General features: G+C 37.6%; 1 protein-coding gene across 1 annotated transcript; it reads right to left on the reverse strand.

Annotated features, from left to right (window-relative positions):
* Positions 1–168: 168 nt before the first annotated feature.
* Positions 169–25,956, reverse strand: kif5c (kinesin family member 5C). Its single transcript, XM_079618561.1, has 27 exons — positions 25,868–25,956; positions 25,440–25,633; positions 15,073–15,160; positions 14,897–14,970; positions 13,764–13,868; positions 13,103–13,151; positions 12,938–12,993; positions 12,755–12,842; positions 12,488–12,612; positions 11,918–12,022; positions 11,578–11,726; positions 11,314–11,462; positions 10,087–10,253; positions 9,922–9,990; positions 8,641–8,847; positions 8,411–8,554; positions 7,563–7,751; positions 7,254–7,371; positions 7,029–7,105; positions 6,584–6,693; positions 6,288–6,389; positions 5,235–5,295; positions 5,023–5,094; positions 3,111–3,215; positions 2,821–3,037; positions 2,404–2,567; positions 169–1,801 (listed from the first exon to the last, which is right to left on the reverse strand). The coding sequence occupies exons 2-26, from the start codon at positions 25,560–25,562 to the stop codon at positions 2,416–2,418; spliced, it is 2,901 nt and encodes a 966-aa protein (XP_079474687.1). The 5' UTR covers positions 25,563–25,633; positions 25,868–25,956; the 3' UTR covers positions 169–1,801; positions 2,404–2,415.
* Positions 25,957–26,924: the final 968 nt, after the last annotated feature.

Consider the following 26,924-nt stretch of genomic DNA (forward strand, 5'->3'; position numbering starts at 1 on the left):
GGAAAAACAACATCCAAGGACATACAAAAACACTAGACCTTGTTAAGTTATGGGCTTTGAGTAGGCTACTTTACATTAGTAGATCTTCTGAAGAGGAAAAACTAATTATTTCAATTATGAGCAAAGTTAATTTTCCAGGGAAAATCCTCATTTGGATCCTCATTCTGTGAATGTATATGTTTTTAATTTGTCAGTTACACAAGCCCACAAGAGAGTGCAACAAAGTGCTCACAACACTTATTATCGAGTTAATCAGCCTTTACAGTAAACTGAACAAGATTTTGCCTTCATCATATAAACATTTTCATGTTCTGATGTAGTTACAAGTGATATGAAACCAAGCTGAGCACACAGACTCAAAATCTTACCAGAGGCAGAGGCAATTAACACCAGACAGTAGGCAACGTTTTATATTAGCAAAGGATTGTAAATAGCTTAGCATGATAGCATGGTTTACATGGTTTAATATTCGTTGAAACAATATTTGTATTTTTTTTAAAGCCTATGATATCTCTCTCAAGGAGGTTTTTTTAAATATCCTTCATCATATTTTAATGATATCAATAAATAATGATAAAATTATATAAAAATAAATAAAATAAAATTATGCAGTATAATTGAGCACATACATCTAATTAACAATCAGCTGTAAAATCTCTCCACATTTGCTTTTTTAAATGCATGTAAGCAATACAATCTCTCCACATTTGCTTTCTTAAACACATTTGATCTTTTCATATGTGAAGCTCTTATGTCTCTGACTTTGGCTTTCTTTAAATGATTGCATTTCATGCCCTTTAAAACAGGTCAGTTTAAGTAAAAATAAAGTTACTTACAACAACAAAGATATCTTCAAATGATTCCTGGTTTTACCACTAATGCGGTATTACTGCTGATATTTTACAGTTGTTGTTTGCTCCAGAGCACCTTACGGTATAAATTACAGTAAATAATATTTTCAAAGCACCGATATCTGTATAAAAAAATGTACACTGGCTGGCTCTAATGTGAGGAAATTAAAATAATCAAAAAAAGACAATATGCAAATAAAATAAAATAAATTCCAAAACTTAATGTATACAAAAATAAATTAATATAAAAATTAACATCCAGTAATATCAGTTATTATAAATAATTACGAATTAAGCTTGAAGCAACGTGTGTGTTCCTAAACTACATTCCAGTCATGTCACTGCATGTTCTCAATGGCCATTAAGACTGAAAGAATTAGTGCCAATTAAAAGAACCACAGAAAGGCTCGGTTACTCCTGAGGTTGTAAAAACTTCCAATGCTGATTTTTGTGACAGCTTTTCATCTTTCAAGTCTTCCCATATGGAAACTATCCTGGCATCTGTGATGAAAGATGAGTTGAATTACTATAATCAGAATGTAATTCAAACACTGAAGACTTTTTCAAATACAAAGCGACTCAGGGCAGAAAATAGCCAAAGAAGAGAGAAAAAGTCACGATGAAATAGCACTTAATATCGGTTTACAAGACAATATCCTTTTGTCTTAGTGTGTGGGTCTGGGTTTGTTTATTCCTTGATGAGTCCACAGATCTCCATTCAGGGCTGATGAATAAACGGAGGGAAGAAGGGAGTTGACTTAAACAGGATGAATGCGTGGAGGTCATGGTGAGGACAGTAAGTAAACTTGAAAAGTCTTCGTAAGAGATGACAGTTGTTTTCCCCCCTCAGCGAATAGAAAAGACTGCATTGGAAAAAGCCGTCTTGTTGCCACACACAGCCGGAATGAAAAGATGCACAGACAGGTATCCAACTGGTCTTTTTTTGTCCCCTGTTGGAAGAGTAAAAAGTTAGACACACCATGTTGCAAGGAATCCTGTCAGGAAAAATATAAAAGTACAAATTTTTAGCACCCTAAACATTATATTGCCAACAAACAGCTTTTCCTGCCACACAGAACATATGGGTAAGGAACTATCATGACTATAGGTAAAAAAGTGACCTATCTTGAAATAGATCCATAAACTCTGACAACATTTCAATGAATGCCAGATGGCACTAGAGTCTGTCCACTGTTCACTGACTTTCCCAAGCATTCGGGCGCAGATCTTTTGTAGCTATTATATCCATGTCGCTCCATCTTAGTCAAACAGTTGGCACAGTAACTAATGTTACACCACAACTTTCCAACTAGTCACTAGCACTTCCCCGATGCATCACATGTGCTGCTGAAACCTAATTAGCAGCCTTTTTCAGCACTGACCCATTCATTTCAACATTAAGCCGAGCAGAATCACACCAGCTTGTCCAAAGTCAACTTAAGAAGAAAAAACATTAATCTGAAGGAACATGACATGACTCCATAACTTAAATGACGCAAAACATATTGTTGTAGCAGGAAAAGCAACAAAAGACTGTTTAAAACTAACATACGTGTTGTGTTTTTCACTTGTTCCTGTGATGGTACTGCAGCAGCTGCTGCTGGTGCTGCGGTTGGTGTTGGTGGTGTCGCCGTGGGCTTGGGACGCCTCCTCTGACACTGTGGCCCGGTGAGGCAGAAGCCACTGGGTGATGATGTCCAGCACGAATAGGCTTAGCTACAAGAAACAGTGTGGTTCAAAATTAAACGTATTTACAATACTTTACAATACATAGAAGTAAATGTATATGAATTAGAAAATCTCAAGCAAAGTGAACGAATTTACTTCATAATATATGGGAGACAAATGCAGCAATGCATGAGAGTATTTGGTCATCATGTAACAGGAGACATTGCGGTACTATTGAGTATGTGGCGCTCTCTACTGGATATCATGCAACATTGAAATCTGAAGAAGAAATGGGTCTGACCGATTTGTGCGGTGTGGTTCCTCCTGGCCTGATTCTTGGCTTGGATGACCTCCTTGATGCGGTCCACCTCCTGCTGGTACTTCTTACGGTCTCTCATGGCGCTTTCTTTGGCCTCTCTCAGAGCAGACTCCAGGATCTTCACACGCTCAGCAGTTGCACGCAGGCGTTTCTCCAGTTTGGGCAGCTCACATCTTAAGTCTGCATTATCACGTACCAGCTACATAGAAATGAAAGAATATAGATAACTATATACAGAATTACTAATAATACAATATTATATTTCAATATACCTGCTTGTGGACTTTAGTGAGCTGTTCCAGGTTGTTCTCCAGGAAAATTATTTTCTGTTTTTGTGCCAGACTTCCCCCAGATTCATCAGCGTCCAACTCCATACCCTACGAAACAGAAATGTAAATAACAAATAAATATTTTTTACACTTACACTGTTACACTTTATTCATTTGAACCACAGTTAAATAGGGTTAAAATGTTAAAAGGGTGGTTGATTATGATTTCACTTTTTTAACTTTACTTTTTATTTGAGCATAAACAACATCTGTAAAGTTACAATGCTCAAAGTTCAAAGCAAAGGAAGATATTTGCTTTTAAAGAAATCGCTTTTTAAGGACTACAACAAACGGCTGGTAGGGACTACACAACATTCCTACCGGGCTAGTGACATCATCAACCCTAAAATGTACACAAACCCCGCCCCCGGGAATGCGATTTATAGATTATCATGATCATCTAATTAATGACTAGAAGATAACTACACATCAGCTACATAAATTCATCTACTAACCATTCAGAAATGGCCTGTTGCATTCTACATGCTGTCTCTCCATTATTGTCTGACTCCGGTTTGAACATAAACATTGACATTTTCAGTGAAAGTCTGTGTAAGGTAAAAGGACACAAGCTGTTGTAGCTCCGCCCACAGTGCTGGGAGCAGTAGCACATTTGCATTTAAAAGAAAAGACACAAAAACGGTGCGTTTTTGCTCACCCTCAAAAAGTGACAATTTTAACATGCTATATAAAAATATCTGTGGGGTATGTTGAGATAAAACTTCACATACACACTCTGGGGACATCAGAGACTTAATTTACATCTAGTGAAAAGGGGCATTATACCTAGCCTGGCTCCGCCCTCCTATACGTACTTCCGCTCAATTTTCATTTTCCTTCAGTACTAGGTCTGGGATTGTGGTGTATTCTTGGGTTTTCTCCGATTAATTTTTTGCAGGTCCAATCAGCGAACAGAGGGAGTGGCTGAGAACGATGACGTTGAGGTCGTGCGCTAGTTTGAGTCGTCATACGTCACGACCAAACGTTAGCGATTGGTTATGGCAGATCCAGAGCGACTCTGGGCAGATCCAATAGTTTTAAACTTCAACAGAGTACCCGCCTTCAAGGAAGTTAACGCTTGTCAATGGAGAGAGGCCAGACTCTCTGTACAAATGAAATGTACGAGAGTCTGGTAGAACCAGGCTACATTATACCACCCCTTTAACTAATACTGTAGATATCTACAAACTTCCCCAGTTGATTTAACCACAGTACATTAAGAAAAGGGTTTTGTATTGCAATTTTTCTGAAAGGTTATGTTTCAAAATGCAAGTGAGTCATTAGCTAATTAAATTTGCACTCATACATTTCTTGAATTAAAAACTGAACTTTGAACAAAGCCAAGTTTAAAATTATTTTTTATTTTGTTGACATTTTTGGGATTTTGGATATCTCTTTTTATCACTCCATGTATTGTCAAAAACAACATATTTTCTCCATGTTTTGAAGAATAAAATGTTGTACAAATCAGGAAACCCCTCTGCAAAAGCCTTTAGAATATAGATAGGAATAAAGTAATTGGACTGAGATTTCTGTCTCAATTCATGAGATATTTTTTTTTTAAGATATGTACTGTGTAAAACATTTTTTTTTATTAAATGTATTTTGGATAAGTCTGAAAGAACATGTTTTGGAAGCAAAATCTCAAAATTGGCCAGTGCATAAAAAAAAACAATGATTTTGACTGTAGTATGCCTACCTTGCCTTAATGTTTTTCCTTAATATTGTCTTTTTGTATCATTAATAAAAACAGTTTCAGCTGTTGGTCAGAGAATACTATCACAAAGTCAAGATTAAAAAAGAAAATTCATAAATGAGGGGAACAATATTTGGATTGAATAGTTTGGATACTCACTCGTCCAATGCGACTATTGATGTCCTGGATGAACAGCTTACGCAGGTTTTGGAGAGTCTGGAGCTCTTTGACCTTGTGGAAGAGAGAACAGCATAAGCGGTGATCTAAAATAACTATAACTCCATATAAGAAAAACCGCTATGCATGTTCAAAGTGAACAACTTGGAGACTGGAGAGACAAACTCAGGGAATGCTGGATATTTAAATCTTACCACAGTCTCTTCCAGACCTTTGAGATCTTCTTTGACTTGCTCTCTTTTCTCATTCAGTACGCTAATTAAAACAATAAACAAAAGTGAAAACACATTTGATCAAAATGCATCTTTTCTAAATTGCACAGAGCTACAAATGCCTGACAAACTTAAGCTTAAGTATTTGTCATTTTAACTGCTCAGAGATTGGTTAAAGGTGCAGTTAGCAATTTCTGAGGAATGCTGTTGAAAGTGTATCGGACCGAGCAGCACAACAAACTTGCAGCCAATCAAGAAGAAAGACTGTAGAAAGAGAGATGGCTGAGAGACATTACAAAAGAGAAAAGGTCAGAAGACTATCGCTGGGAAAAGAAAGGTTATGACCAGGGAAGAGCTTTAGAACCCGTGGTAATATTAGAAAAGCTTTCCAGTCACTAAAGAGACTGTAGAAGTTTTAAAGTAAGCAATAAGTTAAATTGGAAAATAAGTAATTTAATATAATATAGCTATATGTTTGTACACTATTATTTTCCCTGTTTGTGACTTTGGTTTGACTTTCTGAATCCTGCAGAAGGCCTGGAATGTTGCTCACAGCAGATACTTCTATTCTAGTGCGTCACATGGTGAAAAACCTTTACCTAAGAATATCTATAGTGTGTGTTACCATTTTTGGAAAAGGATGTATGGTATATATTTTTGTCCGGGACAAAAATCTGGAGCTGTCTTCTGCAGAAGATGCTCGGCTTTGTTGTAAAATAAAGTAAAAAAATTCTGGCATCAATGATCTCTGAGAAGTGATTTTTTACAAAAGAGAGAAACCACAACAAGACCTAAGCAGGAAGGCCTGAAAACGGACACAGAGAACGGGCAACGCAACATTGCTTCTGCTTCATATGCGAGTAACAGTTTGGAGAGTGTGCTGCTAGTGACTAACAACAAACAACACATTTTGGGGGCGGAGCAAGAAAGGGAGGGGTGTGTTTCTTTGGGTGGATTTCAAATATCAACAGTGTTTCTCAGAAATCGCTTACGGCACAGTTAATCTCTCCTAAACAATATGAGCAGTTGACTCACACAAGCTTCTGCAGTCTCTCGTCCTTCTTCAGTTCCTCCTGTTTGAGCTTTTCATAGTCAGACAGGAGCTGCTTCTTTTCAAGCTGAAGAGCCTGGTTCACACTGACATCAGATAACAGGATATTACTGAATGGACTGAGCAATTTTCATTTTTTGATGAGTGTTAGACCAATACCAGTCACAAGCAGATTAATTGAAAAAAAGCCTTTTTCACAAAAAGTATTTTAATTTTAATAATATTCAACTATTGAAGTGACCACGAGTAGTCAGAAAATAAAGTGAGATTAAGCTCTTACTCCTTAAACTCATCTAAGATCCTCTGTTTCTCTTCAACTTCATCTCGTAGACGCGAGAGCTGCTTCTGATGAGCCTCTCTGTGGCTTTCCATCTGCTGTTCCAGGGCTTGCTACACGCAGATACACAGAGATTTTACATATTTCTGCTCATATGCATATAAATGGCACTTATATGTGAATCTTCTAGGCAATTTTGTGTAGAGTGTTATTCATTTAACAATGGATTTCAATAATACATTTCTTATTCTATGTATCAAAATTGGCCTTTTTTATATAGCTAAATAGTATCTATATAGCTTAAAAAATCCTTAAATACTTTCTTCTATACTATCCCATTCATTGTTTAGTTCCTCAATGACACTGCTCTGCTTGGTTTGAGCCTGACAACCAATGGTGCGATTTTAGGCGCCTAAGTCTATCTGACAAATGTGTTTGTGTACATCACCTTCATCTCCTCGGCGTCCTGCATCCTGCTCATGTGTTCCTTTTCCTTATCCAGGACTGAAACCTCATGCATCGTTTCTGTATGAAAAAAGAAGATAATTTTAAACATACAGTGAAATCACTGTCAAAGGAACAAGTTGTGCTTTTTCTGGATCTAAATGAAAAAAATATTACTTTGTAGCCTAAAACAATGCATTGTTATGTTTAGTATTAACTACACGCAGACCCTGTGCGTGGAGTTTAGCGAGCTCCTCCGATAGCGAGTCGTGGCTTTCCTCCAGCTGTCTCTTCTTCTGTTCCATGTTCTGCATGTAGTCTGTGAGGGATTTGATCTTTGCCTGATGCTAGGTGCATTAAAAGCAAGCACACACTCATTAAAAGCAAGCACACACTTATTAAACAATAGTAATGTATCCTTTAAAAACTTTGTAATGAGTTCATCCAAAGGGACATTATACAAGATAAAAGTTCAAAGGGAGGAATCACATATACAGGGTTCTGATCTAGAACGCCCTCTAGAGGGAGCCGTGCGTACCTGAGAGATCAGGAGCTGGCAGGAAGCGAGCTCCTTCTCGTTGGCCTGCATTTTGCGCACTGTGTCGGTCTGTGTGCTCTCAAGTTGTTTACTGCGGTTGACCAGAGACTTCACTTCTGACTTCATCTTACTGATGAAGAGCCGTCCCATGGTGAATTCCTCCTCCATTCCTCCGTTCATCTCTGTCATCTGAATAAAGAGAGATAAACCAAGCAAACGGCATAGATCTCAGTCTGTTTTCATTCATTTATTATTTAATATATATAATATATAAGGCTATATATAAAGCTATTTGAATTAGCCTTGTCATGAAAAGAGACAGTAAGACTTTTACATTGTTATACAAAAAAATTCAATTTCAAATCAATGCTGTTCTTTTGAACTTTCTATTCATAAAATAATCTCAAAATAATATCATGGTATTTATTTAATATTGTTCAAATAAATGCAACCTTGCTGAGCATGAGACTTCTTTCAAAAACATAAAAAATTAAAACTTTTTAAATGCTTTATGTAAATGTACACATATTCACATGTGTTTGTTGTACTGTATGCTTTTGTGAGGTGTGTATTTTTGATAATGATGAAAATTTTAATTAAAAATTAAACATTTAATGCAATTTACAAACAAATTAAATTAAAAAAGGAAGTATAATGCACGCAGAATACTCAGAATAATAGGCTTTTTTTATCAAAAGATTAAAAAATATATATCTTTTCTAAGTAAATAAGCCTTTTAAATAAGTAAGTTAATTATTAAATATTAAGTATATTAGTAAATAAGTAAATTATTCGTGGGCTTTTGTATTGTGCAGTTAAACTTTCTTTATGAAGGAGTGTATTCTTACCTTGTGGTCATTCATGGCAATAACACTGCCAATCTCATTGAGGTCCCGGAGCAGTAGACTGAGGATCTCTGCTGATCTCTTCCTGTGATGTCCACTGAGTTCCTGCAGGGCAGACAGATCCCTCTCCACACCATTTAGAGCGGCCTAGAAGACAAAAACAGCATCAAATCAATGAATTCCTCAAGTTACATGAGCTTTTCATGATATTTATTTCTCCTCATTGTACTTACGCTCTTTTGCACAAGCTCCTCTGAGATCTGTTGGTTTGTCTTGCCTCTCTCCTCCACCTCATGGCTTTTCTGGTCGTAATTGACCGCAAGCTCCTCTAAGGCCTGGAGCACCTCCTTCACCTCCCCCTTTGCGGCCTCGTTCTCATGCTGCAAACGGCTCAGATCTTCCTGGATCTTCTCGTAGTCACGCCGTGTGGATGCCAATAACTGTGGATGCAGAATGGGGAAGTCGCACATTTATGTTAGTCAGAGGACTGTCGAATTCCTGCTTCTTTGTGGATATCAGTCAATTAATACTTTTATTCACCAAGGATGCATTAAACTGATCAAAGGTGACAGAAACATTTGTAACAATACAAAATCTTTACTATTTCAAAGAAATGCTGTTCTTTTGATCTTTCTAGCCATTATAGAATCCTGAAAAAATTGTATCACAGTTTCCACAAAAATATTAAGCAGCACAACTTTTTCCAACATTGATAATAATAAGAAATGTTTCATGAGCACTAAATCTGCATAATAATTATTTCTGAAGGATCATGTGACTGAAGAGTGGAGTAATGATGCTGAAAATTCATCTTTGCCATCACAGGAATTCATTACATTTTAAAGTATGTTCAAATATAGAACAGTTATGTTTTATAATATTATTGTTTTACTGTATTTGATCAAATTAAATGCAGTATTGGTGAGCAGAATAGACCCCAGTAGACAGACCCCAAACTTTTGAATGGTATGTACAATCAGTGATAGCAAAACTATCGTGTTGAAAAATCTGCTGCATTATTTCCTCACATGGAAGTAAAGGTATCAGTTGACAGTTCGTTAGAAGAACATGTGAAGAACATGTGTTCTGCTATGCATAAGATTTCATTAGAATCATCAGCAAAACTGATACAGAAGCAGAAATATGGGAATACAAAGATATGTCCAAGTGTAATATGCCCAACAGAGATGCTGCAGAACTGTTTCCATGGGAACAACATTTATTTCCACCTGAATAATTAGGAGCAATTTTGCTTTGCAGCCGCTTGAGAGATGCTCTTTGTACCGGACGGGAATTTCTAACTATCGGCAGTGAGATGATAGAGCCCGACTAGGAACGTCAATTCTTTTCAACTAATAATTATCTCAAGCACTTGTTTTTGATAAACATTTCATCGCTTGTGCATGTTTAAATAAGTAAAGACCCATTGCAGGCAAAGCATCATGGGAAGACATGTGTGACATCATTAATTGTAGAGGGCATAAGTGTTCATCTCCACATTGAGCCGGACTCACCTCATCCTGATCCACCATCTGCTGCTTCAGGTTCTCTGCCAGCTGACTGTGCTGGTTGATCTCATCATCCTGTGGTGAAAGAGGGAAAGAGAGAGGAAGGGCTGAATTGTGAGGCTTGCACTTCCTGATGCACATTTCTAACAGCGTGTGAGAGGAATTCATCACCTTGTCGTCTAGCTGCTGATATAGGTCATTGATCAGCTCCTCATATCGGGTTTTCTCTGAATCAGGAAGAGGCTCAGGAGGCGGAGCCGAAGTGTCAATTACAGGAGCGGCTTCAGAATTCTTTGGTTCTTTATTGCTGTGCTGTTCATTAACAGGTACAGACTCACCTGAAGATAAAGGAGTGAAATATGTCAAAAAAAAATGTAACATAAAATAAAAAAGCAAAGGCTCTGGTTCCTTAACTAATAAAATGACCAAGACTTTCAGGAAACAGTCCTGCAGACCTGATGATAAAAAAACACTGACTGGACGCAAATGAAAGAACAGCTGCACAAAGAGTCAGAGCCACATTCATTCTCTGGGCTTTATAAGTCTGAGATGCGAGAGAAATCTTGAACTCAGCATCTGTGTGTTTTATTGGACAGTAGAGGTGGAGGGAGCTGATAACACTGACAGAGAAAAAAAACCTATTCATGGGGATGCATGAGAGAGAGGGAGACATACTGAGAGAATAACAAAAACATCTCAGGATTCAGAGAAGGAGAAAGAAGGTAAAGCTTTGGACTGCGGTCTGAGGCTGAATATGTAACTGAAAAATTAAAGGATATTAGTGCTTTGTACATTCACTTAATGACAGGCCTTCTGTTTAGAGTCATTATGTGTTTACCCTTCCACAATCTGAGTAATTCGTGCTAATTGGTATTTATCATTGTCAATTATTGTGGATGTTTGTCATCAGTACACACATGGTTTACATGAAAGTCAATTTGTGTAAGCTCTTATCAATAACAATATATTAACATATACTATTTCCTCTTTGGAAACATCATTATTTTACTCAAAAACAAAAATATGCTATGACCTTAATAAGCAAATGGAGGAGGAAGAAATAACTGGCTCCCATCATTGTGGGGTCCATTTCAGAACTCAAATCGGAAAAACAAAGCTTTTGTTAAGACAATTACATCAAACATCGACTGGCCTCTGCAGAAAACCAAATGATACGCATCTCCTCAACCATTACAGTATTTTCAAATAAACTGCTTCAAATGTCAAACATCATTCCAATTAAATGTTTCTCATTGTCCTAATTAACAATAAAATATAATATAATAATACAACTATTAAACATTAAACTCAATAAAAATATCTTTCTAATCAGTTAAATATTTTTCAGTCTGTAACAGCAAAGTGATGTTTTATCATTTTGCTGTTTTCTCTCTTTACCTTTTCGCCATCGTTTGAGCTCATTTTCTAGCCGCTGGATGATGATTTTCAGACCTCTGGTCTTCTCTTTCTCTTTCTCGTATTTCTTCTTCCATTCCTCAGCTGTGAGCTCCATGTTAACAGAAACTGTGTTTTTGATGGTTTTGGCCCTGCGTGAAAGAGAGTACAGTGGAAATTGTTTGTATATGCGCATGTTTGTTTCATATTTACCGACAGACTTTCTTAATTTTATGAGAAATATTATAGGGCGTAAAATGGCTTCACCTCTGGCCGAACATGAGAGTGGATTTGGTCTCAGCCTCATTAAATACAGAGGGAGAGCAACAGATGACGATGGTTGTTCTGCAGTTCCCACCCAAAGAGTCCTGAAGGATCCTGGTCATTTTACTATCTCTGTAGGGCACATGGGTTTTCTGTAATGAGAAAGATAAGGCGAGACAATAAATAATTTATAAAGCAAATGTATTGCTTTGTACTGTGAGAGGTGTATACATGGCCTAGATTATGTACACAAGATGTACACAAATAGCATTTCAGAGAGAAGAGAGGAAGAGGAAGGAAAAAAAGAACACGTCTGGGTAGATGAGACCGGTTGAGCACTTACGGTTCCTTCGGCCAGGGCCGAGATGACGTTCCCCAGAGCAGAGAGAGACTTATTGATATTTTTAGCCTCGTCCAACACAGATCCTTCTGCTCCAGTTTTACTGACCTGTGTGTGTGTGTGTGTGTGTGTGTGTGTGTGTGTGTGTGTGTGTGTGTGTGAGTGTGAGTGAGAGAGAGAGAGAGAGAGAGAGAGAGAGAGAGAGAGAGAGAGAGAGAGAGAGAGAGATGGAGTGGAGATATTATATCATTCTCAATCCTATTTGTAGGTTTACAACAAGGTTTACAACTTTACATTTGTAGGTTTATGACTCTGTCAGGATTCTTGAACTATAATTCTAAGACTGAGAACAAGAGTGTGATCATATATTGTAACGCTAGCCAAAGGATGACGTAAAAAATGGATGCTGTGTTGATTGCGTAAAAAAATATTTTTAACGCCTTAAACTGAAACATTTTGACAGCACCAATATACATATACAATTGTGGTACTGCTTTTCTAGATATAGCTAGATATACTAGATTTTGACAAAAGACAAAAACAGAAAGAAAAAATAAATCAATAAAAACATGCCTTTTCACTTCCTGCTAGATCCACCAGGTAGAGTTTTCCGCACCATTTCTTCTCTGTCTCCACATTCTCCTGCTTAATATTAATGAGGAAAATGCTGTGACTGCGGGAGCTGTGCTCATTCATGTCTGTAACACATTGTAACATCAGAGGACCTTGTGTCAGGGTAAAAACAGTGTAACAAGGTCAAGATAACAGTGTACATTAGTTATGTTTGATTCAGAATGTGATGTATTATATTCAGGGAAATGAGCTGAAATAGTCTCTCACTTGTGACAGCCACATGGCGATTGGATTTACCCTCGTCGATCACATCCATGACATCCTCTGGACTGGACACAAAACGCTCTGTGCAACCCTGGCAACAGAACAGCATCAAAAGACACAACACATCAAGGAAGTGTTTGCTTCACGTCTGGGACTGAAAAACACTGTATTGTGCATCTGTCCTACCTTGACAAAGGGCACCCTGTTCTTATCCTCATGTACAGCCAGGTTGGTTTTGGAAACTTTAGGATGAGACAACAACAAATTTAATTACACCATGAAAAAAGCATTAATACTATTTAAAAAAAAATCTTAATACTAGGAAGAAGAATGTGATTGTTTTTATCTCACCATCAAGCAAGTCTCTGATTTTGTCCAGGTAGATTTCAAAATAAGAGACCTGTGATTAAGGGGTGGCCGTTAATTTTTGTTTGTAAATATTAAAATATTAAAATGTAAAAAGTGGCTTCATACTTTGAAACTAATGATTCAGTTCTACATTAATGGACATGATATCAAACAGTCCAATACTTAATTAACATACCCTATAACTGAATATATTATATATTTAAATATATATTTTTTCTAAACAACTACATTGTACACAAGCAGATTTAAAGTTGAATAATTTCCGCTCCCTAATGGACCCTTTCCATATTTCAGGGATTCTTAGAAGCAGAAGACATCATAGTTGGGTAAACTTCTATAGTGGTAAAAGGAAATTTCAATTTCTGCAGTTCTATTTGATAAAATCCATGATAGCGTTTCTATGACTTTTTAAAATAGGAAAAAAAATATAGAGACAGTCACTCATTTGCCATCACTCCCTCAGCCGCTGTGTTAGAAACACTCACACAGCAGCGCTAACAACTTTTCTGAAATGTAATGCCAAAGTAATACAACAAAGTATAGTCTTAGAACTGTACATTACATTTTGTACAAATGAAAATATAATAAACAATGTTAATAACCGTAGAAACGCATCAACACAGTCTGTGTAAAGGGTCCTTACCTTGATATGGAACTCCAGGTTCTCATCCATAGAGTAGATGTGGTCAAAGATGTCCTGGGAAATGCGAGGGATGATGCCCATCAGCTGGGGGTTGTGGAGCTGTCCCTGTGTGCATGTTGTAGAGGACAATCAGAGCAAATATTTGTTAAGATGCCACTTATTTCTGCCAGCTAGTGTAGCTTATGTAAGAACTAAGCACTGCATTGAATAATTTCCTTCTCCGTCTACTTTACTATAGAGGGTATGCGCATCACAACCTAACTTTTTATTTGTATAAAGTGTTCACAGGCAAATTTGCTTAATGTATTTCCCCGGCATCGAAATCAGGCACATAAATGTCAGGAAACACGATTCCTGGCTACATGTCAATAACCATGGATCACTGGATCTTTAGAAAGTTGTAAGGAACACAAACTATCGAGTCCAACCTTTAGTTTAAACATATAATCGTTCGCTTTAATAGCATTTTCGCAGTTTCCCCTATTAAATCCAGTCACGAATACCCTCTATGAAAGTTATGTAGCCCCGCCCCTTTTCAGCGCTGCGCCCGTTGTGTTCTGTCTTCAGGTTTGTATTTCCACAGCATGAAGGAAAGATCTTACAGATTTATGAATGAACCGCTCGTTTTAACATCTTCCTGGTCTACTGACATTTGTCATCTGCTTCAAACATTACAATGCTCATGATAACTTACATTAACAAATCCATTTCACCAGGTAAATACTCTTCGACAGTGATGCCATAGGTCTATATGTGTGTAATGTGATTTTTTAAATAAGGATATCCTGTTTGGCATGCTAATTTGCACCTTTTAGTGGTTACAAAGTGATTCGTTTTCAGAAATATTTTTCAAATAACTGAATTTATTGACTTTATATTCAAAACCTTTGCTGAAAGCACAGGCTGTTTCCAAGGCAACACCTTCAGTCAAGTGACATTTTGCCGCTGTTGCAGGAGTTTGGCATTTCAGTCATTTTATGAAAGATGCTGAGAGATATTCATCAATCTAGAGCATTTTGTGACTGAGCATAGTGACACTTTCTCACCGTACAGTACATGTGCTGAAAGGTTACTTCCTGAAAGGAACAATTAGAAATGTGTGAACTTGATACCAAATATTATTTCTACCTTACCTCCATAGTGTGAGTCTTCCCTGATGCGGTTTGGCCATAAGCAAAGATAGTCCCATTATAGCCATCCAGCACATCTGAAATGCAAGATTCATGTTTCAACTTTCAAACATTTCCATTTCTTTCCAGGTCTGTATAATTTAACTTTTCATGTTCATGCAACTATACGCATATACAACCTTTAACAATCTGTTTGGCACAGGCATCATATACTTGTTCTTGTGATGTGTTCGGAGGAAGAACTCGGTCAAAGATATAAGGCTTGCCCTAAAAAGACAAACAGATTAGTCAAGATGCAAGTAATGAACAGGAACAAGTAAAGGTTCAAAAGGTATCTCTGAAAGAAAAGATCTTTAATATTGTGTTTTAAGGATATCAAACATGTAGATTAAATGCACTGTATATGTGTGTGTGAATGTGGGGTAAATCAGACCCCCTTTTTTTGCTGATATTGACAATTGCTACAAAATGTTTCATAACACACACAGTATGGAGGAATAGTTTGAATAGAAACAAGGGCTACATTCACACAGTGTTTACGAATAATAACGAATAAGAATTCAATTGCAAAGTTTATCTATTAAGTTTATATTATTTTAGTCAAATGCAGATAAATATGTTTGATTTCATTGTATCATATTCATTTATGTATTATTGTATTATTGCATCGAGAGGTCAGTCCGCCTCTTTCTTTTGCTGACGCTGCACAGATTCTAACGGCTATTTATGAAGTTCCCCAGAGGATTTCAGTGGTATACATTGTTAAAGAGAAAATAAGAAGGACCTTGTGATGAATACAGCCCATCCCCCAACTGCCAGTCAATCTTATTGAGCCAAACAAATCCCTCTCTTTTGTTTTGATTCTCTGAAGCCTGAACCTGCTGGTAAGATCTGGAGACTGTGAAACTGCTGTGCAATGAGAAATAATTATCCAAATAAAGAACTATCTGCAGTGGAATATTTTTCAGAATTATGTGAACTTAATAATGCTAAGCTAGAAAAATGGATAGTGTTGGAAATGTGTTTGCAAATATTCCAAAAGTTTTCTGTTTGAATATTAGTACAGAAATTCTATCTCCTCTGCCATTCTTTTTTCCACATGTTTTTGTGTATTTAAAAAAAAGATAATCTACCCATTTTTGTCTAACCATTATGGTTAAACGTTTGTATAAATAAGTAATATAAAAAAATGGTTTTAATGTACATATAGTGCAAAATCAGCTAACCAAATATATTTTAGGATTAGCATTCTGAGTCCCACTTTATATTAAGTGCCTTTAACTACTAACATTTAAATTAATAATTTGATCCATTGCATTCATTGAGTACATATTACACTGTACAAAAATACCTGCTTGTAATTACAGCTGTAATTAACTTCTGTAATTGCACTGCTGACTCTTCCCTCAGGCTTTAACCCAGCCTTAAACCTAACCACACCACCAAACCTGTCCTAACATTACCCGTATCACCTCAATAGCTGATTTTTGCAACATGAATCCAATAAACACTGTCCCTAACATTTAAGTAACACATTTAAGACCCTCCTAATATTAAAGTGTGACCGTGTTATTTTTACACATGCACACAGATATCATGGGGAGCTCATGTACTGCTGACAGCAGTTTTTCCACATCCTCCTCCGCCCATATGCACACAAATACACTCTCATATGGGAAGAGAGAGAGAGAGAGAGAGAGAGAGAGAGAGAGAGAGAGAGAGAGAGAGAGAGAGAGAGAGAGAGAGAGAGAGAGAGAGAGAGAGAGAGAGCGCTATGGCTTACTAAAACATCGATAAATCTAACATACGGACCAGCTGACCTAAGGCAGATGAAATGAAATATCCCTGGCATGCATTTACCCTGTTGAATATCTCAGACATCACATGCAGACACCAGTTCTGCAGCGTTCACACAGACGGACGCTTTCTCTGTCTGTCTGTTTGATTAAGCAGGTAGGGGTCAAGAATCCCCACTGAGACACAAATGAGAGCTGTTGCTCAAACCCAGACCGTCACCACGGAAACTACATCCCACTCAGAAAGAAAAGCACTGATTGGCTGACAGTCAGCACCTGTCTCCTGGCCAATAGTGAAGGAGAATAACATGATTGCTATACAATCATCTCTTCCTTCCATCTCTCTCCTTTCTTTCAGCACATAGGCAATATTTTCTGAGACAAATACTTATATGCAAATTGAATTAATCTTTGTAGTACAGAATAATTGTAATAAAAAATAATTACCGGAACACTGCTATCAAAAGGCAGATATGTTTTTTATATTTAGTGAATAGCAAATATCTCAGATGAAGTACGCTAAATCTTGCATTTTGACTTTCATATGTGCCGTAGTCTGAACACTATATCCTTTATAAAAACAAACACAGGATGTATATAAAAGCACGTGTTCAGGACAGTGCATTCTTTAAGTCAATAATTTATGCACACCATCTAGGGACCATCGAGGCTTTTCCAAGAGTGCTCAGGGTTTCCCAGCTTCAATCAAAAACCTATACTTCCTGAACAAATGCTTGAAAGGATAATGCTTCTTTTCCTGTCCATCTCAGATGGGTTTGTAGAATAGAAATAGCAGACTACATGCAGTATTCAAATAAATGATGTGCATCACAAATACATCTAATAATACAGTAAATGTAGCGAGTGAGCGCTGTGTTTGTATTTGAAGCTCCGTCGACTTGATTCATAAATCGTTGATTTTGTTCTTTACACTCATTTATAAACGAGCATTTTCTATTTTTCCAGCGTGTAAACATATCTCCGATACTACTCTCTATAAAAAACAATCGGATTGCTTTGATATCGCTAGTTATATCCAACTTTCCGAACTTCCGTTACTATCTCTAACGATAGCCCGCTAGCATTGCACGCGTGGCCTCGCCTATCGACCGTCTTATTTACATTTGGAGTTTGTGTTTAAATCGCTTGTCTGTGTTTGAAGTTGTGTTTGTGCTTCGAATTCGCTTGTTTGTGTTTGAAGTTTGTGTCTGTGGTCGAACTGCTTGGTTGTGTTTGGAGTTTGTGTTTAAATCGCTTGTCTGTGTTTGAAGTTGTGTTTGTGCTTCAAATTCGCTTGTTTGTGTTTGAAGTTTGTGTCTGTGGTCGAACTGCTTGGTTGTGTTTGGAGTTTGTGTTTAAATCGCTTGTCTGTGTTTGAAGTTGTGTTTGTGCTTCGAATTCGCTTGTTTGTGTTTGAAGTTTGTGTCTGTGGTCGAACTGCTTTGGTTGTGTTTGGAGTTTGTGTTTAAATCGCTTGTCTGTGTTTGAAATTTGTGTTTGTGCTTCGAATTCGCTTGTTTGTGTTTGAAGTTTGGGTCTGTGGTCGAACCGCTTTGGTTGTGTTTGGAGTTTGTGTTTCAAATCGCTTGTCTGTGTTTGAAGTTTGTGTTTGTGCTTCGAATTCGCTTGTTTGTGTTTGAAGTTTGTGTCTGTGGTCGAACCGCTTTGGTTGTGTTTGGAGTTCGTGTTTCAAATCGCTTGTTTTTGTGTTTGTGTTTCGAATCGCTTAACTGTTAACGTTAGTTTGCGAGCGTGTGAACATATCTCCGATACTACTCTCTATAAAAAATAAATAAAAAATAAAAACAATCGGATTGCTTTGATATCGCTAGTTATATCCAACTTTCCGATCTTCCGTTACTATCTCTAACGTTAAGTTAGCCCGCTAGCATTTGCACGCGTGGTCTCTCCTATCGACCGTCTTATTTACACTCGAATCACTGGAAGGATACGGGTTCTATCCATGATTTCAGTCCTAAATTAGTAGTGATATTGGTAGCATCACTGCTAATTTATTGTTCATCTGTCATAATGGCGAATACATCGTATGTGTGTCTACCTCTGAGTGCAGGTGAGGACACGTTTGAGCTGCATTCGGTGCGGTTGGAGCTGGAGTCCGTGGAGAAGCAGATCCGTGATCTGCTGGGGAGGCAGGCCGAGCTGCGAGACCGACGATCAGCGCTTGAAGCATCACGCGCCGATGCTCACAAGTCAGTGGTTAGTAACTTTTCGACTCCGGTCTCCTCTACTCCGTGTATTTCTCTGCACAGGACCCGAGCACCCCTGGTTTCGTTTACCCCGACACCGACACAGCACCATGGACCCTGGGTGATGCCACAGCGGAAGACACGAGCCAGGACCAGAGCAAGGACCTCTCCGCCCCTCCCGGTCTTCGAGATCTCCACCCGGAACCGCTTCTCCCCTCTTCGCGAGACGGAACGCGACGACGCTGTGATCATCGGCAGTTCCATGGTCCGGCATGTCCGCGCTACCTCAGGTAAAGGTATGGTGCGCACTCACTGCTTTCCTGGTGCTCGTGTTCTCGATGTCGCTGCGCAGGTCCCCGAGATCCTGAACGGTGACGAGCGCGTCGGAGCTGTCGTGCTGCACGTGGGGGTGAACGACATCAGGCTGCGGCAGACGGAGGTTCTGAAGAGGGACTACAGGAGCCTGATCGAGACGGTACGCAGAACATCGCCTGAAGCAAAGATCGTCGTGTCTGGACCGCTTCCCACGTACCGACAAGGACAAGAAAGGTTCAGTAGATTGTTTGCACTAAATGAATGGTTGATGTCATGGTGTAATGAACAGAGACTGCTCTTTGTAAATAATTGGAATCTGTTTTGGGAGCGACCTAGGCTCTACCGTGCTGATGGCCTGCACCCCAGCAGAATCGGAGCGGCTGTTCTGTCGGACAACATCTCCAAGACGTTACACACCATATGACTAGTAAGTCAAAGTCCAAATCACATTCTTTGCTGTCCCAAATTAATTGATATAAGTACCAGTGTAGAACACTATATAGAAACAGTGTCTATTCCTCGTTTAGTGAGGCCAAACAATAAATCTACTGTAGGATCTAAGAAAAATCTAATTGTGATTAAACCAGAAAATCTCAATATTAGTGAACAAAAACAATTTCTAAAGCTAGGTCTTCTAAACATTAGATCGCTTACACCTAAGGCGGTTATTGTAAATGAAATGGTCACTGATAATAGCTTCGATGTACTCTGCCTTACTGAAACCTGGCTTAAACCAAATGATTATTTCGGTCTTAATGAGTCCACTCCACCAGGATACGGTTATAAGCATGAGCCCCGTCTGATTGGTCGTGGCGGCGGTGTTGCAACAATCTATAGAGATATTCTTAATGTTACTCAGAAAACAGGTCACAGGTTTAATTCGTTTGAAGTACTTGTTCTAAATGTTACGCTCCTAGATGTAAGAAAGAAATCCCTATTATCTCTAGCCTTGGCTACCGTATATAGACCGCCAGGGCCTTACGCTGATTTCCTAAAAGAGTTTGCAGATTTTCTCTCAGATCTATTGGTCAATGTCGATAAGGCAATAATTGTTGGAGATTTCAACATACACGTTGATAACACAAATGATGCGTTAGGAGCTGCGTTTACAGATTTATTAAACTCCTTTGGGGTCAAGCAAAACGTTAGTGGTCCCACTCATCGTCTTAATCATACTCTAGATTTAATTATATCATATGGAACCGATCCAACCAATATAGATATTATACCGCAAAGTGATGATGTCACTGATCATTACATGGTAACTTGCATACTACGTACGGCTGAAATGTGTCATGTTGCGCCACGTTATCGACCAGGCAGAACAATCCTTCCAACCACTATAGATAGATTCTTGAATAGCTTACCTGATCTATCTCCGCTCCTCAGTGAACCCAAACAAACAGATGAGCTAGAGGAAATGACTAGCAGTATGAGCACCATTTTCTCTAGTACATTAGAAACTGTTGCACCAATTAGACTAAAAAAGGTTAGAGAGAAAACTAAAGCACCATGGTACAACAGTGCTACGCATGTTATCAAGAGAGAAACTCGTAACTTAGAGCGCAAATGGAAACAAACTAATTTAGAGGTCTTTAGAATCGCGTGGAAAGACAGTATGTCACGTTATAAAAAGGCTCTAAAAGCAGCCAGGGCTGAGCATCTCCGCAAACTAATAGAAAATAACCAAAACAATCCAAGGTTTTTATTTAACACTGTGGCTAGATTAACAAATAAACAGACATCACCTGAACAAAATATTCCGTTACATTTTAATAGTAATGATTTCATGAATTTCTTCACTGAGAAAATAGAAAGCATCAGAAACACAATTGTAAATGTACAATCTTTGACAGCGTCTTATGATTCAGCCTCAATTATCGCCCCTCAAGAACAACTACAGCGCTTTACAACTATAGGACAGGAAGAGCTAAATAAACTTATCACTGCATCTAAACCAACAACATGTTTATTAGATCCAATACCCACTAAACTACTGAAAGAAGTGTTACCTGTAGTGGAAGAGCCTCTTCTCAATATTATTAACTCGTCTTTATCTTTAGGACATGTTCCAAAAACATTCAAGCTAGCAGTTATAAAACCTCTTATTAAGAAACCACAATTAGATCCAAATAACCTAGCAAATTACAGACCCATTTCAAATCTTCCATTTATGTCTAAAATACTTGAAAAAGTTGTGTCCGCTCAATTGTGCTCTTTCTTGCAAGAAAACGATATCTATGAAAAGTTTCAGTCTGGATTCAGGCCACATCATAGCACAGAAACTGCGCTGGTTAAAATTACAAATGATTTACTTTTAGCTTCTGACCAAGGCTGTATCTCAATACTAGTTTTACTCGATCTTAGCGCTGCGTTTGACACTATAGATCATAAAATACTCTTAGATCGACTTCATAATTACACTGGTGTTCAGGGACAGGCATTAAGCTGGTTTAGATCGTACCTATCAGACCGTTACCATTTTGTCCATTTAAATGGGGAAAAATCAAAGATAACGTCAGTAAATTATGGAGTGCCGCAAGGATCTGTATTAGGCCCCCTGCTATTCTCAATTTATATGCTGCCACTTGGTAATATTATAAGAAAACATGGAATAAGTTTCCACTGTTATGCTGATGACACTCAATTATATATTTCATCTAGACCAGATGATAACACTAAATTATCTAAAATGACAGAGTGTGTTAAAGATATAAAATATTGGATGACGTGTAATTTTCTTCTATTAAATTCAGATAAAACGGAGGTATTACTGATTGGTCCAAAAAACTGCCCACAAAACCTCTTACAATACAACCTTAATCTAGATGGACGTCCTGTTACTTTATCCTCTACAGTAAAAGACCTGGGTGTTATACTAGACCGCAACTTGTCTTTTGAAAATCATATTTCAAATGTCACAAGAACAGCCTTTTTCCACCTTAGAAACATTGCTAAGCTACGTAACATGCTATCAGTTTCTGATGCAGAAAAGTTAGTTCATGCATTCATGACCTCGAGACTAGATTACTGTAATGCTCTATTAGCTGGTTGTCCTGCATCCTCAATAAACAAGCTACAGTTAGTCCAAAATGCAGCCGCTAGAGTTCTTACTAGGTCAAGAAAATATGATCATATAACACCAATTTTATCATCTCTACACTGGTTACCTATTAAGTTCCGTATCAATTACAAAGTATTGTTACTGACCTATAAAGCCCTAAATGGTTTAGCTCCTGTGTATTTAAGAGATCTTCTATCGCCATATAATCCATCGCGCTCTTTAAGATCACTAAATTCGAGGCTTCTGGTCGTACCTAGGATATCTAAGTCCACTAAAGGAGGGAGGGCGTTTTCACATCTAGCTCCTAAACTCTGGAATAGCCTTCCTGATATTGTCCGAGGCTCAGACTCGCTCTACCAGTTTAAAACTAGATTAAAGACGCATCTCTTTAGCCAAGCATTCACATGATGCATCTCATACCTTTTATACTACAGTTAAATCAGATCAAATGCATTCATATTATGAACAGCAGCTACGCTAATTATTTCCCATCTGCCTTTTTTGTTGTTATCTCGGGACGCCTGTCCCGAGATAACTCAAATAGAGTTCGTCAGCTCCAGTTATGTATCCAGCCTCTCATGGAGACTTCAGATGCCCCAACGCCTGTGATGAGACGACTCGACGCCTGTGAAGAGACGACCCAACGCCGGCGATATGTTATGCCCTAAATTTCATGATTAACTAACTGTATTTTTGTATGTATATTTTTGAAATGCATTTTCTGTAAAGCTGCTTTGAAACAATGTGTATTGTGAAAAGCGCTATACAAATAAACTTGAATTGAATTGAATTGAATTAAATGTAAGGGTGATGTCAAAATATAAAAGAGAAATAGAAATACAGGCAACTAGAAGGGTTTATACAAGCAACATGAATGTGACTATGTGCGTGACAAACAAGATTGTCCCAATCCTCAGTGGACTTGCTTAAATATTCCACTAAATCAGCCTAAACGTTCCCTGCCAGCCCTGGCCCCTCAAATGGCACCTCTGTCACTACGGCAACGTAAATTACTCAGGAGCCCTGGGCCTCTTTGTGGCCTTGCACATATAATAACTAAGACGTTTCCACCCACATTAAACACAGCTGACCAGACAACCCTCATAATGCAAAAACATCAAATCCAGCCGGACACTGACATGCTGCAAATGATTAGTGATTTCTCACTGTCACAAACTGTCCTATAAATCTCCCTGCAACTGTTTTGTGGTAGACAGTCATTTAAGGAGTTTATACGCAAACACAAACCATGCAATCTCTTAACTTACTTTTGTTTATTTTAAATAATTAATAAATATTTAAAGAAATAATAAATTATTTTCTTCAAAATAGTTGCTGAATTTTTTTGACGAATTGGTGAGTTAAAATAAAAAACTATTATTATTATATAATTATAATAATGAAATACTAAATTATTCTTCACATTTTATGTCCATATTATATCAAATACATTTTAATAAATAATTTAGAGGTGGATTAAAAATAAATTTAATTTCATGATGCGGAAGATAATAATATTTAAGATTCTTAATTGACCAAATATTCTTTTGCATAATATATAATTATTTTGCAGAATTAGTTTCATATTTGTATTTATTTCCAGTTCATCAAGACGATAGATAGATAGATAGATAGATAGATAGATAGATAGATAGATAGATAGATATTCTTTTTATTTCCAGTTCATCCGAACTGTTGGGGGAGGAGGTGTGAAATTCACCCTTCCCCCACAAATGAATTTGATTTTATTGATTGTTTACAATCTGTTGCGTTAAAGCTAAGATTAGACTCTCTGTGACATCACACAGACAGGTTCACTACTAAACAACAGTCACTAATGAGATGCAGGTAGTTAAACGTTGACAGTAATACATGTACATATATTAACCAGCTCTCCATTCAAAACCACCCTTGTATCCTAAAGCTGAATGTCTGGCATTAGGACCATCAGGCTGTGCATAGCCTGCAGGGCACCATTAAAGAGAATTTACATCAGAAGCAGAAGTCTAATACCTGCTACGCTCGATTTTCTGTGCGGATTAGGCATGGTAATGCTGATTACCATTTCAATGGGTCGGATAATATGGGCTATTGTGTTTGCACAAGGGATTTCTGGAGGTTTACTGTAAAACATAAAAACCATCAGTATCTTACTGCGTCGACACTCCAGCTTATTTATAGCATGTCACACACCCACACAAACACAGTCCTTCGGACTCTGCATTCCAGGTATCAAATGCTCTTTAATTTAATCACTACCATATTGTGTTATTAAAAGATAAATGAAGCTAGGCTCTGACCCATAATAATCATCTTCCAAAGAAACCACAAATACTAGTATAGTGAAAGCATTGCACATGGCTGACAAGCACTCTACCTCTCCATTCAAAACAAAGTAGAATGCAATAAGTTTAATCAACAAACAACTTACCATTCTAAATGATTATTACAAACACCTGTCACATCTGGTGGCCATTAAGACAATTATAATATTAAAGTAAACAGAGTTGTTGTAGTGAGAAATGAAAACAATGAGTGTGAGATTTTTTTTCTATCCTCCAAACTAAAATGTCACACTGTCACATCTATTGAGTAGAAATTCAGAGTGTACATGCAGACAAGAGTCAACTAATGAAGATAGATTGAAACTGAAAAGATGAATTGTGATCTCTGTTCAATCAAATACGTGGTATTATATATAATGTGCAATTTATATTACAATATATTATTTGTTATATTTGTTAATAATGTTTGACATTTTTGTACATTCGATTTCAAATGTTTGTTTTGTGTTTCATACTGTATCTGTTTACATACTAAAACAATATGCTAAAGTAAAAGAAAAGAAAGCATGTTCGATGCTATAAATAACTTAAAATGCAACAATTTTTAAAAAAGTTATGTTTTTTTACTGTCTAAAATAAACAACTAAGAACGTTGTACGAGCAAGTCCTGCATTCAGGACTACCTATTGAAATGAAGAGCCATCGGATGATTCACCCAGACAGATATGAAATGAGTCACAATAGAGTGATAGGCTATTTATCTAAAGTTACATCATATAGCTATCTCTTGCACAAATAAAGAAAATGAGACCGTGAGAAAAAGATTTAGGGACTTTCTGTCCGCCTTGATAACATCTGTAGACTTTAAAGACATCTTACCGATATCACCACAGTGTCTTCTCCTTTGAATTTCGGTATGTATTTGTCACCTCTGGTGATTTCCGATTCGTTAAGTGGCCTGAATCGGCACATCACCTTCACACAACATTCAGCTGCATCCATCGTGTATGATACCGATTTGATCTAACGAAACTTTCTCTCCGGTCAGCAGATCTAGTCGTCCACCCAGCAGTCTGCAGAGGAATGCATCAATCAAACAATCAAAATGTCTCGACGCTCGCCAGCCGTTCAGCCCGTACGGTCCCTTCCTATTGGCTGGGCGAAAGAAGCGTTGAAACTGAAAACAATCTCAGATAAAACTCCTGGACACCGTTTTAAATGTCGCGTAACATATAATATAATCAGTTAACAACAGTTTTGTTGTCGTTGGCGGTGGCTGTTAGTAGCTGAAGTCGAGTGCAGTGCACCTTGATCGTCGGAAGAGCATCAGCACTGGACAGTTCCTCCTCCTGCGGCTCCACGCGCTCTGACTGACGCCGCGGCGAGGCGAGCCGCTCCTTCCACGCGCGCTTCTGCTGTCCAACAGCGCCTCTCAGCAGAGCTGCCCGTGACTGCAACAGCGACAGGGAGAGTTCGTTAAAAGTGTCCTTTTGCTAATTAAAAAGTGCCAAAAATAAAGAAATAAATATTAGGGGAATTATAATATGTAACACTCATGTATGTATGCGTCATCACAAGGTTTTTTAAAAAAACATGTAGGCTACCCCACCAAGGAAATCACATCAGTTGATCATATTTTCTTTAACAGAGTCAGTTGATCATATTTTCTTTAACAGAGTCAGTTGATCATATTTTCTTTAGATGTCCCCATGTCAAAGAATTTTGGTCTGACCTTTCAAAATGAATTGCCTAAAAAAAAAAAATTGGACTTTGATTTAACAATGTGTGAATCTCTTATTTCACTCACTGTAATCATAATATAGAATACATAGGAAATGTAATCATTTTATGGGCAAAATATTTTATTCATAAATGTGCATGTTCTTTAGCAATCCCAATTAAATAATTTCCTTTGAGACTTTAATTACCTAATTATGACACTAAAAACAATTAGGCTAACAACAAATGTATGACGAACTGTTGAATCTTGACGAAACTTGATCTACTCCCGCTGTACATTGAATTGTGTATTATTGTATTTAAATATTTACCTACTATTTATTTTTTCTCTTTATTTCTCTTTTGTAATGCTGTCATCCATTTTTGCTGTATTTAAGTGTTCAAGAAACTTATATCTGTATTATCTGATTTGTTCATCAATTATTAAAACAAAGTAGCCTAACATTACATGTTGTCATATATGTTCAGTTCGTCTTATCATGGACTTTTAGTTTGTTTTCATTCACATCATGTGTTCCTTTATTTGATTTGCCCCTATGGATTTTCCCGACAATCCTCATCCTTTTCTATGGTTACTGTTATTAGATCATTCTGTTCAGGTGCACGTCATTAACTATCTTGTTT

This window comes from Phoxinus phoxinus (genome assembly GCF_949152265.1).
Source record: "Phoxinus phoxinus genome assembly, chromosome: 7".
NCBI classification, from domain to species: Eukaryota; Metazoa; Chordata; class Actinopteri; order Cypriniformes; family Leuciscidae; genus Phoxinus; species Phoxinus phoxinus.

What these genes read in the sequence shown, in the direction of transcription:
- kif5c (XM_079618561.1), bottom strand. Translation starts at nt 25,562, where the DNA reads ATGGATGCAGCTGAATGTTGTGTGAAGGTGATGTGCCGATTCAGGCCA. An exon ending in AAGACACTGTGGTGATATCG is followed by an intron (nt 15,161 to 25,439) that starts GTAAGATGTCTT and finishes TTGTCTTTTTAG; the next exon opens with GGCAAGCCTTATATCTTTGA. An exon ending in GCTCAAACGATGGCGAAAAG is followed by an intron (nt 10,254 to 11,313) that starts GTAAAGAGAGAA and finishes CTTTATCTTCAG; the next exon opens with GTGAGTCTGTACCTGTTAAT.